Source organism: Geospiza fortis, unplaced genomic scaffold (genome assembly GCF_000277835.1).
Source record: "Geospiza fortis unplaced genomic scaffold, GeoFor_1.0 scaffold657, whole genome shotgun sequence".
NCBI lineage: Eukaryota > Metazoa > Chordata > Aves > Passeriformes > Thraupidae > Geospiza > Geospiza fortis.
Window position 1 is genome coordinate 586,856 of NW_005054481.1, and position 15,759 is coordinate 602,614.

The 15,759-nt window shown below is 45.7% G+C and overlaps 1 protein-coding gene across 1 annotated transcript in view; it reads left to right on the forward strand.

The window, feature by feature from the left end:
• Nucleotides 1-15,752, forward strand: part of PIGU (phosphatidylinositol glycan anchor biosynthesis class U) — a 52,648-nt gene extending 36,896 nt beyond the window's left edge. Inside the window, exons 4-12 of the mRNA XM_014310074.2 lie at nucleotides 708-770; nucleotides 2,004-2,113; nucleotides 3,767-3,867; nucleotides 5,845-5,942; nucleotides 7,965-8,119; nucleotides 8,639-8,782; nucleotides 9,567-9,691; nucleotides 11,462-11,604; nucleotides 14,306-15,752. Of these exons, the coding sequence (XP_014165549.1) occupies nucleotides 708-770; nucleotides 2,004-2,113; nucleotides 3,767-3,867; nucleotides 5,845-5,942; nucleotides 7,965-8,119; nucleotides 8,639-8,782; nucleotides 9,567-9,691; nucleotides 11,462-11,604; nucleotides 14,306-14,419 (1,053 nt within the window). The 3' untranslated portion in view covers nucleotides 14,420-15,752. The remainder of the gene's footprint in view (nucleotides 1-707; nucleotides 771-2,003; nucleotides 2,114-3,766; nucleotides 3,868-5,844; nucleotides 5,943-7,964; nucleotides 8,120-8,638; nucleotides 8,783-9,566; nucleotides 9,692-11,461; nucleotides 11,605-14,305) is intronic.
• The last annotated feature ends 7 nt before the right edge of the window (nucleotides 15,753-15,759 follow it).

A 15,759-nucleotide genomic window follows, 5' to 3' on the forward strand; every position in this document is an offset into this window, starting at 1 on the left:
TCAGTTAATTAGAAAGGCAGCTTTGCCTGCACAAACCCACATTCAGGCTTTCCCCTTCTTGTACATATTTGTGGTGGTACCTGTTATTGCTTTCTCTGGGTCTGGATTGAAGGCACTTGAGACAGTAGTTCATGTTTGGACTCAGGTGTTTATTATTTCTTATCAGTAAAACAGTCTCACTACTGTTGAGTTCTGCAGCTTTTCATTAGAAGGCACAAAATGGCCAACAATCTCTTGTTACAAGGTCTTCTAAGACTAAACTTTCCAATTAAGAACTGGCACCTAGATTATTTTCCCTTTTAACCCAATAATGATCCCAAGGAGATGGGCACTCTGGGGCAGCTCAGGGCACTGTTATGCTGCCCTGGTGGCCAGGTGGGTTCAGCCAGCTGGGCACTGCCCTAGTGTTGCTGTGCTCTCACTACACCAGTGATTCTCTCTATTGTTCTCATATGCTGCTCTCCATGAACAATTTCTTTCCTCCTAATTCCCCATTCTCTTGTTTTGTGAATATAAATATTTTTATTCAGCTCATGTCTTCAAGGTGGTGTGTAAGAGCACTGTACAAATCAGCTTTCCAGGATTTTAAAGCTTGTATTTTGTTCCCCTGAGCTGAGTCAGATCAGAGCTCCTGTTAAATGCTGACCAATATATTTTTCTCCATTTGTTTGTTTTACTTACAATCATCCTGTCCTTTGCTTTTTTAGATAACTGATGTGCTAACTGCTGTTGCCCTTTACTTGGCAATCCAGGACTTCAACAAAGTTGTGGTAAGCTGACTTCCCAGTGTTGCTGATCCTCTTCTCCCAGCAGATATAATTATCTTGGGCCAAAGAAAAGATGTGCCAGAGTATGTGGTGTCAAGTTCTTGTTGCAGTAAATCTGGTCATATTTTAATGATAAACAAACAGGACTGAATGTGGCAGGCAACTGAGGCATTTTAAATTCTCTTGTGGCACTATTACAGTGTCTGTAGCTACACACTGAGGTGATCATAGCAGTGTACAATCTTCTCCAGCCTGGGTGTTCTACCTTGGAGAGGGTTTCTTTGCACACGAGCATGAGGTAACACACAGACTAGAAATGTGTAAAGGAAGGAGTGAAACCTTCCAGCAGTTCTGAGGGGACCCAGATCATTCTTGTGAGCATGGTGAAAGTCTGACATCAAATACTGTATTTGGAGGTGAGTGATTCCTCCCAGCTCTCAAAGAACATTTTGGGTAAGCAGTGCTCTTTGCAGTTCCAGAAGGGTGGGGATTAGATATCAGCATCAGCAGGGGACTACATTTTCTACAGCATGTCTGTGGTCTCCCACCAGGCTATGAGCTTGTTCCCTGTCCTCTGACTTTGAGGTTAAGGAAATAACCCAGGATAGAACTGCAGGCCTGTAAGAATTCCACATGTGAGTTACTTTGGTTGTTGAGAATTTACTGCTAGCATCTCTGTCCTTCTGTCTCACCATAACATAATTCAGTCAGTTCATATTTCAGGTTTCTCTCTTGTCTCTATAGAGAGCCTCCTAAAACAAAAGAGATTGAAGAGAGATTTGTCATAGAAGTATCCATCTTTAAAACAGCAAAGAGTGCATATGTGTGGGGTTTGGGTTTTCAGGGGCTTGTTTGTTGAACAGTGAATTTATAAAGTTAGCTTTTCATTAGAGATCCAGAAAGGTGTTAGGAAGATTGAGTATTGGACTCTAGTGTTGTGAATTGACTGGTAGCTGTGTCAGGACATAGACACAGGTAATTAAGGAAGTTTAAACAAGTAGAAATTATCTGCTTCCTCCTGACTCTCACTTCAGGTTTTAAGTATTTGGGAAAATATAGGAGTTTTTTGTTCTCTACGACTCCTCACATAAGTTCTAGCTCACACCAGGGGCTTGAATATGCTCCAAGTAATAGAAACCCCAGGTAACTGGCTGAGTAATATGAAATAGAATTACACAAGTAGTACACAAAAATGGCTTTCCTGTTCTAACAGTCTGATCATTCTCCCTTGTTCAGTTCAAAAAGCAGAAGCTCCTAATAGAACTGGATAAATATGCACCAGATGTGGCTGAACTCATCCAGACACCCATGGAGATGCACTACATCCCCCTCAAGGTAGCACTATTGTAAGTATTGCTCCTGTAGGCTGCAGTGGGCTGCTTTGGTTCCTCAGCTCCCTTTGGGGTTTATTTGTCTCATTTGGTTCTTCAAAAACTGGCAAAAGTTGGATTTCTTTCCCGCAAAAATTCTGAATTTCCTGTTGGCCCTGAATACTCAGTTTGAACATGAAAAGCAGATGCATTTACATGTGCTTGTTGCCAACAAGTAAATTCACTCAGGCCCTTTGAGATGGGCTCAGCAGCAAGGTCATTATCTGGGTAACAAGAATGTTGAGTCAGCACAGATCACATTCCCATTTATGTTACCTGTATAATAATGTTATCAAAATTGATCCTCTGCCTTCCAACTTTTTCAGAAAAGTTAGGAGAATTTTTCAGCAACTGGACAAAACATGTGAGTGTGTGCTGAATATCACAACTTGAACATCCCAAATGTCACACTTTCAATATCCCAAATTGCTTATAACAGTTAAAAGATGTTTTCATGTTGTCATTTTATTAATTTCATGTCTTGGTGTTCTTCTATATACTAAACTTTTTTTTTTATTTCAGAAGGCTTCAACTAACATACAAGCAAGGTGCCTACTGTTACAGATTTTTTAAATTGATATTTTGACACAAAGGAATTATCCAAATTGATATGTATCAGAGAGAGTACTCCATTAGATAAATTGCCATTTTTTCTTGTTTTCATATGCATTTTTTAAATGGCACAGTCCCTGTGGCCAGAAGAGTAAAGTGGGTAAATTGCAGACTGTTTTGTACATTGCCACAGCAAAGTTGGCATTAAATTGTACCTATCCTGCTGTGAGCTGCCTTCTGGAAATACTGAAAAAGACAGACTGGGACTTGGAGATATAGGAAAATACAAAGAGAGAATTAGGAAATCGTCAGCCCTGTCTACTGACTCTGATGAGTAATTTAGTTATTGGCAAGGCTGATCATTACATTGTCATACTTAGGTTTGGAGGACTACCAATACAATTTTTCTTTGCTCTGAACCTACTTAAATGAGATTATTGTAATTCTTATTTCCAAAAAGAGCTGGCATGCTTGCTAACTAAAGTGTGGCTGAATTCTGGAATGTAAAGTTGTTAAGAGTTTTTCTGTAATTCCAGTTAAAATGTGTCAGTCTTGCATCGCTGGCTGGTTTTGTGCTCAGATAGGGCCATGGTAAAGGTAAAAGCTTGCTCTGCCACAGCAGGAGGCTGGGTTGTGGGAATCTCTGCTTATGTCTCAGATTTCATTCCATCATGATTTCTCCTTATTCCTCTTCAGAAGCAGTAGGTGTGAGTAGCAGAAAAAGTTTCCTTCGGACCAAATAATCCTAGATCTGACTGAATAAATGTATAATGCTTCTGCAAAGCAAGAGTATTTTTGGTAGTAATTTTCTAGGCCAGAACTTGCATTTTGGACCTCTTCCCAGTGTTTCACTTCTGTAGCGGGCTCCTTGTGGCCCCTGTGTCCAAGTCTACAATCCAGGGGTCTGGTTTTTGCTTCAGATTGAAGAACCTGTTCAGCTGAATTAATTTGCTGATGAGAGGATCCCATCAAGTGTAAATAAACAAAAAGAAAAGGCAAAGTGCATATTTTTTTCCTTTGAACATCTCTTTAATTAGATGCTCCTTTGGATGTAACCTGAGCTTTGCTCTTTTTCAGCTACCTGTTAAACCCCTACACTGTGATGTCTTGTGTGGCAAAGTCCACCTGCGCCATCAACAACTCTGTCATTGCATTCTTCATTTTAGCTACAATAAAAGGTAACTCAGTGAAGAAAAAAGGGTTCTTTAGGACTTTTTAGAAAGATAGAAATGTAGCAAAAAAAAAAATCCAGGAGGAGCTTTGCAGATAGGATTGCTACGAAGATCTCTGTGAAACATGGCACAAACAGGACTGAAACAAGGTGAAAGTTCTACATGAATTTGTGACTTCAAAAGACTTTCTAGTCAAGTGAAGACTTACTTTCACCTCAGTGTACCTGACAGTTTATGCTAAAAACTGACTCGTTTTCCTGGTTGGCTTCAAATAGTTTTCTGTTCAGGAAGAAACATGTCTGTGTGTTGCAGAACAGAAGAGCTCAGTTGCTCTTCTTTTGTATGTGAATATGCACTTAAATGTCATACACAATTTATTTTCAGAGTTTATCCTTGAACTTTTATTCAAAAGTAGGCATTTGCCTGCAGCTGCTATTTGGCTTTCACTCGCAGTTGTAAACATGGTTTGAAATGAACTAATTAAGCTTTGGGGAGGCAGAAGCAGCAACCAAAGACCCAAAACAGCCCAGTGGAGTAGATTACATCAGAATCACTGTTTCATTCATTTTCTGCATAATGCCAGCTTTCTGTTTCTTTTGACTCCCCAGTGCTAAAGTCTTTTAGCCTATGTGATTTGTAATAGTCACCTAAGTTTTAAGGAGTTCTCTGCTGGATCTGAGGAAAGGTCAGTCTGGTCTTTTGTCTCCAGCAGGCACTGCAAAAAAAAACCCAAAACAAAACAAAAATAAACAAAAAAAACAAAAACAAAAAACCAAAACAAAACCTCTGATATAGATGGTTTTTATCTAAAGAAAGTTTTCCTATCATTATTGGCTAATTGAGTCAGGAGATGTTTTAATTTAAAAGCATTTGCAATTGCAAACAAGTGGGGTCCATTTAGTTAAACTGATTTTTAACTGTTCACTGATACCCTGAGACCAAAACTGTCTCGTGGTTTGTCCCTGACTAGGAGTGTGGCATTCTGGAGTTGAAGTGGGCAAAGAGAATATCAGGTTGTGACTGTGATTTCTGGGAATCACTGATTTAGATGGGTGCAGAACTGAACACTGGATAAAATACAGGATAGGGAGGTTTCTGTCAGGAGAGTGTAGTTCAAGAGAGGAGTGGCTCATCACCAGGTAACCCTGTGTTTTCCCTTTCAAAGGAGGAAGCAGAGAGGAGCTCTCTGAGTGTTTGCTGTCAGCAGAGTCACAGTGGTTCAGTGCCCTGGGTCAGGGCTCTTGCTGTCTGAGCTCTGTTTTTACAGAGGACTTTCATTGAGTCTGTAGCTATAACCAGGCAACTGCGCTGGGTGCTTGCATTTTTTATTGTTTAACCTGAGATCTTTTGGACATTATTTCTCTTAATTGGCCAAGAATATCTCTGTTATTAGTTGAGAAATGTGAGTGCTCAACACTGAGACACTTCAAATAAAGCTGCCTAATAAAGACATATATACTTACAGAATCACTTGGAAAAGTTGTGACAATCCTTTCTATGCCTCAGTTTTGGTATCAGTAAAGCAGAGCTAATGCTACTCCACTCCTTCAGTGCAGAATTTGCTTGCTCTCTTGCACACAGCTTTGCTGAGACTGCAACACATTCTGGTGATGAGGTTATCCAGCAAGCCCAGTATGGCAGTTCTTACATGCAGATATGACTTAAGTGAATGCATTCCCATGCTTTAACAGCAGCCAGCATGGGCTTTATATAGACTGAATTATATGAATCTCTTTCTGTGTGTGAATGACAGGAGATATAAACCAGCCAGTGGTTTGTTCTAATGGAATGAGTCATTCTCCATTCAAAATGTCATTAACAAGAGGACACCCTGCAGGATACGTTCTGCTAAAAACTCCTTTAAGGGGTGTCCTGATACTTGTGAATCCCCTGTAGAGGCTCATGAGTTTCTTCCCATTTGGACTTGCTGTCTGTATGGCTGTTTATACTAAAAGTTCCTTATAAACTTTTTTTTCTTTGCAGGTAGTGCCTTCCTCAGTGCTGTGTTCCTGGCCTTAGCAACATACCAGTCACTCTACCCTCTCACACTGTTTGCTCCAGCACTGCTTTACCTTCTACAGGTAGGTGATTTCTAGCTCTTGGTACCTGTTGCTGTCTTGTAGCTGTGCAGGGACAGTCCTGGGGAGGGGAGTCAGACAAGTGCAGAGTTTCAGCAAAAGTGACTCTCCTCAAGCCATGGCAAGTTTGAACCCTGAATGTGAATGCCTGTGTTTGGAGAGAAGGAAGCAGGGAGTCTACAGAGCTGGGTGCTGTTTAGCTTGCCCAAAATAAGTGCTGTTCATTGTGTTGTGTGGGCAGCAATGAAGGGCTCAGACCCAGAGAAGTTCAAAAATACTGGTTTGGGGTTTTAAGGCAAAAGGCGTGTTCTGGCAAGAGGCTGGTTGTTCTTTCTCCCTCTCCATGAATCCCACCAGGGCTGCCCTTGCTAATTTTATTCTGCTTTGGCAGCAGGGTGAGGCTGTGATGCCAGCAAAGGCTCAGCTCGCTTCACAGATCACTTTGTGATAGTGTTCAGTATTTGAAATTCTTACAATTCTGAATGCTGCTGCTGTACATTTCACCAGTCTTTTTTTGTTGCTTCTAATGGTGATGCTTATACCTTATCTTTACTTAACTAGCCTGTTCTCAAATCTCTGAGTTTCCAGACAGAATGAGAGTCAGTTCTCATTAATTTTCTTGCTCTGACATGAATGTCTCTTACTTTTTTTCAGAAATTTTACTATTATTAGTCTTTACAGGAGAAGAACTGTGTAGTCAGTATTGTTTTTTCAGTTTGATGAATTTCAGGAGAATTTGTATCTTTAATATTTTAGCCTCATTTGTTCTCTTTAGCTTTAGTCAAAGTGAATTGGGAGTGAAGTGCAAGCATTGTACTTGGAATTCACAAACAATAATACAACACAAACACAATAAGTGCTTTGATATGTGATTGCCTAATTTGCAGCTTTTAAAGACAGTCATGCCAGTGTGTGTCCTTTTATCTAAATTTGTAAATGAACTTTCCTGCTTTCTTTGTACAGAATTAAATCGCTTTTCTCCTGCTCTTTTCAATCTGTCCTGCCAAAATTTCTGGTAATGCTGCTTACATTGTCCCAGCAAGTGGCATGAAACCCGCTACAACTGAGAAAACCCAGAGCCACAGCAGCCAGGGCAGGTTCTCTGCACATCTCCTGTCACTGCAAATCCCAGGGCCAAATGGAAAAGCCACATCACTGACCTGGAGCTGCAGAGTGCTGAGCAATTCCCAAAGGTGTTGGCCCCTATGTGTATTTGTCTGTACACAGGCAGTCAGGGGACCTTTGGGACTGAGATGTCCCTGTCATGTGACGAGGACATGTGGCAGTGGCAGGACATTGTCTGAGGATGCCAGCTTGCAGAGGGCTCCTCTGTGCTTAGGAGCTCGGTGGGTGTCCTCTTGCCCTGATTTCAGCAGAGCAGGAGTGCCAGGTGCCGCAGGGTGGGGGTTCTGGAGCAGGGCTTTCGGTCACCCCCTTTTTCTTCAAGAACATACTGAACAAGAGCTCATTGGAAGAATTCTAAGAGCCAGCCTGGGTAATTCACTGACTGAAGAGACAGACATAACTAAAGCACAATCAAACGAATTCTTTGCCTCTGTGCTCACACATAAGGTTTTGGGATGGCTGTCAGAAACAGACATACATTTCCCAGGAGAGGAAGAAAAAATATCAAAGAAGGTACCATTCAGCCAGAACAGCTGATCAAGTGGGGTCATGCAGGAGAAGACAGCGACCAGTGCAGTATTGCAAACATCTGAGGTACCAGATGTGAGGAGGGGTGTAAATCTTACACCTGTGTGTGTGCTCCCACGGGGGACTCACTGCAAGCAGAAATGACCAGCTTTGCTCCTGTATTTTCAATCACAGCTCTGGGAGTGCATGCAATGTGTGTGACTTAATTGGCCAGAGTGAAGAACAACAAGCAAATTGTGCTTGAAAGCTGCTCCTTCAGATGCCATAGTGCCAATGTTTAATGCTTTCTTTCATCAATTTGAAATTATGTTCTGAACACTCACACTTTTTTGTGGCTCTCCCCCTGCTGAGGTACTTCTGTTTCTCTTTCAGCGCCAGTTCATACCTATCAAACTGAAAAGCAAAAGTTTCTGGCTCTACACCATGCAGTATGCATCCCTGTACCTGTGCAGCCTGGTGGTGATTATCTGCCTCTCCTTCTTCCTGCTCAACTCCTGGGATTTTATCCCATCTGTTTATGGGTTTATGTAAGTATAAGGATTCTTACTGATGGTTTTCTGTCCAGCCCCACCCTGCCCACACAGACTGTTTCTTGCCCATCACACACAGGCATGTGCTTGACCCAGGAAGTGTGTGCTCTGTGATTTACTGGCAATGCAATAAAAGAAAGAATATGTGGAGGAAAGCAGCCATTAGCCAGCTCCAATTTCTGTTAAATAAATAATAGGAAAAATTAAAGACAGGAGCTGTTTTCCACTGAGTGATTGGAAATGGATTGGGTTGTTGAGCTACCATGGCTGTGAGATATTCCTCCCTGGAGAAATGTCTACTTGAGAATGGTTTAAATCCTGCTGTGACATCAGGAAAGATTCCTCAGCAGGATTTCAACCTACTCTCCATGTTTTCATCCATTTGGTTTCTCTTTCATGGATTTCCAATTTAGGACCTACATCCAGTATCACATAATGATTAATTAATGCAACAGAAGCAGGGCAGGGAATAACAACCATTCAAAAATTTACTACGACTTTCTTTTCAAATTTCAGCCTTTCTGTTCCAGACCTGACACCCAATATTGGCCTTTTCTGGTACTTCTTTGCAGAGATGTTTGAACACTTCAGTCTTTTCTTTGTATGTGTGTTTCAAATCAATGTGTTCTTCTACACCATTCCCTTGGCAATAAAGTTAAAGTAAGTATGAATGTCTTTCTCTACCACTATTTTTTTACTCTTAAGTTATCCAGTGAACGCTTCCAAGTCTGAAGTTGGATGTCTTGACCTACAAGCCTGAAAAAAGATTTTTAACAGGGCTTATCCTCCTCATTTCCCATAGTTTCAGCTCTTCAGTTTCAGTTCCTCTTAAACAGAGTGACTTGGGCTCTGCAGTGGAACTCTGTGTTGCAAGCATCAACAGAGGCAGCAGAAATGGAGGCTGTACAAGTGCCAGCATAAGGCATTGTAGTCAGAAAGCAAGAACTGGCTGGAACTTCCAGCTCTTCATTGTAAGAAAAAATGTGAAACTTGGGGAATTTTCTATCTGACTTCGTTGACTTCTTTCTGATAAAAACACCCATTAACACACCTGGATTCTCAGTGAGCTTGTCCTTTGGCTTGCACTTGATAGATCAGGTGGACCAGAGGGATAACTGTGGGCTCTGGGCTTCTCCAAATTACCATCAGAGGGCAGGTGCTAATTGCTTCTGGTGAATAAGGCAGAGCTGGGAAGCACAGTGCAGGTGTAAATGTGCACTGAGGTTGCTGGGTGAGGTCTGTGGCAGATGTGCCTCTCCTGACCCTGCTGCTCTGCAGGGCAGCTCCATCCACCCCACCCAGCATTTGGAGCCTAGTCTGAAGAGAACAGGGCTGCAGGAGCCTCTTTGAGCCTGTCCTGCAGCGCATCTGTGCCCTTGCTGATATTCATTTGCAGTTTCCAGAGGCCCTCCTGCATCCTCTTAGCCTTTGTTTTCCTTTCCAGGGAACACCCTGTGTTCTTCCTGTTTGTCCAGCTTGCCATCATTTCTATCTTCAAGTCCTATCCCACCGTGGGAGATGTTGCACTGTACATGGCCTTCCTTCCAGTCTGGAGCCACCTTTACAGATGTAAGTTCTTTGTGCTTGATTATTATTTATCTGGAATGTAAAAGGACCTGCCAAATAATTAAATGGTCACCACTAAACCAAACCAGACCCAAGTTCACAGGCTCTCATAGCCTCCATGGGGTATCTAGAAGGAGGCTGGATTTTGGAGGTTTTTTCCTCTGGTGATACAGTCCCTAACATGTCTTTAGGACTTGGGTTGAAATTGGTCAAGGAGGGAATTTTCACTTGTGCCTTATCTTCCCCTTCTCTCCAACTTGTTCTGAAAATTATCTTTTTTATAAGAACCTTTTGCAGTCCTGCATCCTCCAGTTGCTTCACTCCCATTTAAGGCTGTGTAATTTGAACAGTGCTCCTGCATTTGGCGAGTCCCCCAGCCTTAAAGCGCTGAATCTTGCAGTTGTGCTTTGTTTTGTATCTGCTTGATTGCTTAGAGTGAAAGTAACTGAGTTACTCCAAGCAGTTGTCCAGATTTTCTTAAATGCTTCAAAAAGACCCTCTTTAGAGCTCCTGAAATCACAGAGAGTTTCCTGTGGATTCTCAGGCTCAGGCTATAGAACCTGCTTCCATGGGGAGATTTGGAAGTGTTGTGTTTTCCTGGCATTTCTTGCTTAAACCAACTGCTCTGACCAACCATGCCAGGCTGTCCAGGCCTTTCACTGCAGCCTTCTCCAAGCCAGGCCAAGTGTGTTCATGGACAGCTCACCTGCCTGTTGTAGGAGGCATAATCAGACCTGGAGACCATCTGCTCTGTGGGTTTCAGACTCAGGAGAGCTGAACTCAGCAGCTGTGATGAAACAGGGCAGGAATCCCCAGACTGGCCCTGAGCACATCACAGCTGTAGCAGGTGATGAACTTCTTGAAGTGCTTGCTCAGCATAGTTCAGTTCCATATTCCACACATGCAGGGAGAGGGACAGTCATCTGTCACAGGCTCCCACCCTGCAGTGTGTGAACAGGCCTTCTGAACAAGAAATTTAAAATAGGTGGGAAAAGGTTTGAATGCAACAGTGCTCCCAAAACATCATCTGCCCTCAACTGCAGGGTGGTGGGCATGGGCTGAGCTGCAGTCAGGCACAGCAGCACAAGTGTCAGGATGGATTTCAGCACTGCTACCAAAGGACAGGCATAAGCACTTCACAGACAACTAAACCTCTCCTGGCCTGGTAGTTCCCAGCTCTTTTAGACAAAGTTGTGCTTGGTTTTTGTTCACCTGACACATACTCAGGCAGACTGCTGGATTCTTGCACCTCCCCTTGTCATGTGTCTGTCAGTGCATTTGGCCTGTATGAGTTTCTTCCTTTTATGGTGCTTTCATTTCCTTGCCACCTCCCAGGAAACTATCTTGTCCTATAACCCAGAGATTCATTTTTTCCTTTGTCATTAGCTTGATGAGGCAAGGGATTAAACTGCTCTGCTTTCCAAATTGGGTGCTGCTGGCATGCCCCTTTGCAGGCTGCTGGTTACTGTAGTATAGATACCAAAAAGCCAAAGTCATCCAAGAAAGAGAGTTTGGAAGCAGGATCTAGAAGGAAAGAGCTACAAATGGGGATTTCACACTGCAACAAAGGCAGAAGTATTTATTTTGAAGGGAAGTATAGTGGATTTCTTATAACCACTATCCAAGAAGTTACTAAAGCAACCTGTGGAAGGTTATTGGAGGAAAATCTTGGCAAGTCCTTCTCACCCCTTGCACCCCCCAGATACCATTGCTGGTTGTGTGACCATGACTGCTCAGTAATACATCATTTTAACAGCTGGTTTTCTTTTACAGTCCTCCGGAACATCTTCATCCTGTCATGTGTGCTCATTTTCTGCTCCTTCCTGTTCCCTGTTCTGTGGCATCTATGGATTTATGCAGGAAGTGCCAACTCCAATTTTTATTATGCCATCACGTTGACTTTCAACATAGGGCAGGTCAGTAGAGTGAGGCAAACGAAGCTGCACTGTGGGCAGGCTGCTGGAGGGGGTGGCCTGTCAGCAGCAGTGAATCCTGCAGGATGGGGCTAGCTAGCTCTCTGCATCCTGTGTGGTCCTGCATAGCAGCTTCCTGGCTCTCCTCCTGGATTCTGTCTGTTCCTCAACCCCTGGCACCCTAATGGGACAGAGATCTTGTGGTGTGAGCTGTTGCTCAACAACCAACGCACTCTGTGCTCTGCTGCTGATGGCCAAGGAGAAGCATCCCAGTATGGCAGGAGCGAGCACAAGTGAATGGAGAGGGAGAGCTAAGAGGAGAAATGGCAAAACCTCAGGGCAGTAGCAGTGGGGCCAGGAAACAGACAAATGAGACCTGCCCATGCTCAAGGACATGGCACCAGTATTTCTGAGACGTGGCAGCACATGCAGGGTCCCAGTGATGCCAGGACTTGCCCTCCCTGCCTTTCCTGAGGCCTTTCTGGGTACATGACTTCCACTGGCGTTAGGAAAGCAGAACTTAGCACCCTTGAAGGGTGGAACTCAATGTACACAGGTGCTACAACCTTTTGTAAGTCCTTTCTTTTCTCTGTGCTGCTCGTCATGTACCTGAGCCCTGGGGCAGTTTGGCGTGTGGGTGAGCAGAACGTTCATTTCATGTTAAAGCTGCCTTTAGTTTGAATGTGCCTCAGCCATTTATGCTTGTCTGCTTCTCCTAAAGCCAGGGGAATGCTTTGGCCAGGGGCAAAAAATCACCTACTCTTACCCTTGATTAATGGAGAAAACACTTATTTGGTAAAACCAAAAAGACTGCACAGATTGAAAGGGAGAATAGAGATTCTGCTAAGAGGGGCTGATAGAAAACTGGAAATGGTTCATTACAGGTGCTATGTAATGAAAGGAATAGTAAAACTTTAACTAGAAATAGCAGGTTTTGATATTCTAAGAGGGTTTTATTTCCTACCTGAGAAAGCCATAGCAGGTCCTGCAAGGTCTTGTGCTCTGTGTAAATACAGACAGCAAGTCTCTTGTCTGATTTCCTTGTGAGAAAATCTATCCCTCATCCCCACCTCAGCTCTTTCTTTTCCCATTTAGATATCTGCAGAGAAGCTTAGGTAAAGGTAAAACCAGCTGCACTGACAGAGCCTGTCAGCAGTGCAGCAAAGCGAGCAGATCATGGCTTTCTGGGCTGACCTCTCCCTGGCTCTGTTCTCCTTCACACTTTCTCCCCTGACCTCAGCAGTCTGCAGCCCTGTTTCTCTTTCCCCTGCTCTGCACCTGCTCCTCCATCCCCTCCTCTCCTACCATTGAGCCTCTGCAGCAGCTGCTGTGTTTTTCTGTGCTGTATTGCACAGTAACCCAGGCAGGCTCTGACTGTCCCTCCCTCTGTGCCTTTTGTCACCTGAAGTACACAGCAGTGCTTAGTGCCAAAGGGATGCTTTAAGTGGCATCTGCACTAGGACATGAGGACAATAACTACCAGCTCAGGCTGGCACTGGAAAGGTTTTCCACTCTAGTTACCTGCTCCTGTTTCCAGATGGAGGAAGGCATCGGTCCTGTGGGGAAGTAACACTGCAAGAGGCTGTGACAAATGGCACTACTGAGCCAGCAGGTCCCTTCCACAGCCCAGTCTGCCCCAGCAGCGGCAGCTTCCCAAGGCTGCAGCTTTAGAGAATCCACTGTCACCCATTCCTGCCATCTCAAGGCCCCCAGGTGTGGGAGCAGTCCCACCATGTGCCTCAGTGCAGCCAGACGTGTCCTGGCTCAGGGCAGAGTGGCAGGAAAGGCCCTGGGGGTGCTGCTCAACAGCAGCTGAACATGAGTCTGGTGTGCCCAGGGGGGCAAGGGGCCAATGACACCTGGCCTGTACCAGCCATGGGGTGGCAGCAGGACCAGGGCAGTGCTGTCACCTGTGCTGGGCACTGGTGAGGCACCTCAAGTGTTGTGTCCAGTTCTGGGCATCTCTGTTCAGGAAGGACATTACAGGGCTGGAACAGCCAGAGAAGGGAACTGAGCCCCAGGCACGGCTGGGGCGTCTGAGCCTGGAGAAAAGGAGGCTCAGGAGGAACCTTCTCCCTCTGCACCTCCAACAAGAGGGTGCAGCTGGGGGGATCAGACTCTGCTCCCAGGGAACAGGGACAGGATGAGAGGAAACAGCCTCAAACTGTGCCAGGGAAGGTTCAGGTTGGACATTAGGAGGAATTTCTTCACAGAAAATATGGTCAGGCATAGGAGGGGGCTCCCCAGGGAGGTGGTGGAGTCCCACCCCTGGAGGTGTCCAGGGAATGCCTGGATGTGGCGCTCAGTGCTCTGGGCTGGGTGACACAGTGGGGGATCAGTCAAAGGTTGGACTTGGTGATCTCAGAGGTCTTTTTCAGCTAAAATGACCCTGTGATTCTGGGACAACACTTGGATAGAAGGAGTCCTGTGGGTGCAGCTGAGATGCCTGTGCAGCTGTGGTACAGCTGGACCTGCCATTGTCATGCACTTTGGCCAGTTTATGGAGCTACTGTATTTGAGTCTCCCTTGGCTTAACATGGCAAGGGGATGGCCAAGGTGTTCCCAAGGTCGCAGTGACTTCTCCAGCAGCATGTGAACAGCCCAGGAGCTGCTTAACCCCCAACAGGGTCTGTCACCAACACGTGTCCCTCTTTATTCCTTGCTCTGGAGCAGCACTGATGTGTGTGAACCTCTCACTCCACAGATCCTGCTCATCTCCGATTATTTCTATGCCTTCCTCCGGCGGGAGTACTACCTCACCCACGGGCTGCACCTGACAAGGCAGGACGGGACAGAGGCCATGCTGGTTCTGAAATAAGGACTGGACCACCATTTCCTGGGACATGGGCCACTCCGAGGAACATGGAAAGCTTGGACTACATGGGGTGGGTGGGGAAGGTTCCCTGAAGGAGGTCTGACTTTGGGAAAGATACCTACTGAAAGGAAGGGCTGAGGTTCTGGGAATAACCACTGAGCTGCAGGCTCAGCACAGACTGTCAGAGCTGCAGTGCCTCCCCCCTCAGCTGTGCTTTTCACTTCGACCTCAGCCATCAGCTCTGGGCAGTCCAGCAAGAGCAGGAGTGTCTGAGCTAAACCCAGGGCTGCAGCTCAGACCATGAACTGTTTTCCACCACTGCTTCTTGGAGATGTTTGCTTCTCCGGGAATCTTCCCCTTCACTGCTTTGACCAGTAGCGCTCCTGCTTGGCATGAGGCAGGCTCTGGGTAGCTGGTGCCCCAAGCCTGGCTGCAGGTTCCATTTCTTGGTGATTCTGCTGTTGAGGGATCTGGAAGAATCCCATGTGCTCAGTCACAGTGGGTGCTGTGAAAGGGTTGGGTGACCAAGGACAATGACCTTGGAGCTGCTGCCGCACCTGGTAACCTCAGCACTCAAACACAAGTAGGAACCAGAACTGGGATGGGATCAGGAGCAAGGTGGGTACCAGGTAACTGCTCTATCCCATTGGAGCAACATAGCCATGCCAGGAGCTGCACAGAGGCACTGCAGGTCTCAGAGGGAATACTACTGAGGAGATGGACTCCCACTGCTCCCAGCTGGGTGACAAAGCCTGGCAGTGCTGGGCTCACACTGTGCTGCTGTGATCACTTGGGGCAGCAGCTGGGACCAGGGGATGTCACAATCTCCCTGTAAGGCCCCAGACCAAATCCAGGAGGAGTCTCAGCCACTGCTGTTATGGAGTTGTTCCACAGCTGCTTATCACTGCTGGATGTGCACTTGTCTGTTTCACCCTGTGCCAGTCAGTGCTGGGCTCCAGGCTGTGCACGGGGGCTCCCTTCAATCAGCTTCCCTGGTCCCCCCACTCCTCTCTGTACTCAGACCTGCTCACCCTGCAGCTGCTGCTGCTGCCCCCTGAATGTGACACTGTGGGGTGAAGCCACCAGCTGTGCTGGCTGTGGGTGGCACTGAGATGCAGTGACCAGAGTGTGACAGCGTCTCCGGCATCGCCGCTGCTCCCGCGGGGCAGCCGGAGGTTGGGACTGTGACATGGAGACCAAACCGCACCGGGTACCGAGCAGCTGATGGATGGGTGTGCCCAGGCAGGTTGTGAAGAGACCTTTCTTTCCGGACAATTCAAACTTTTGCCTTACAGTTGCACTTCTGTCAGCGCTTTGCGGGTGGAGCCGCGCCCGGACCGGGG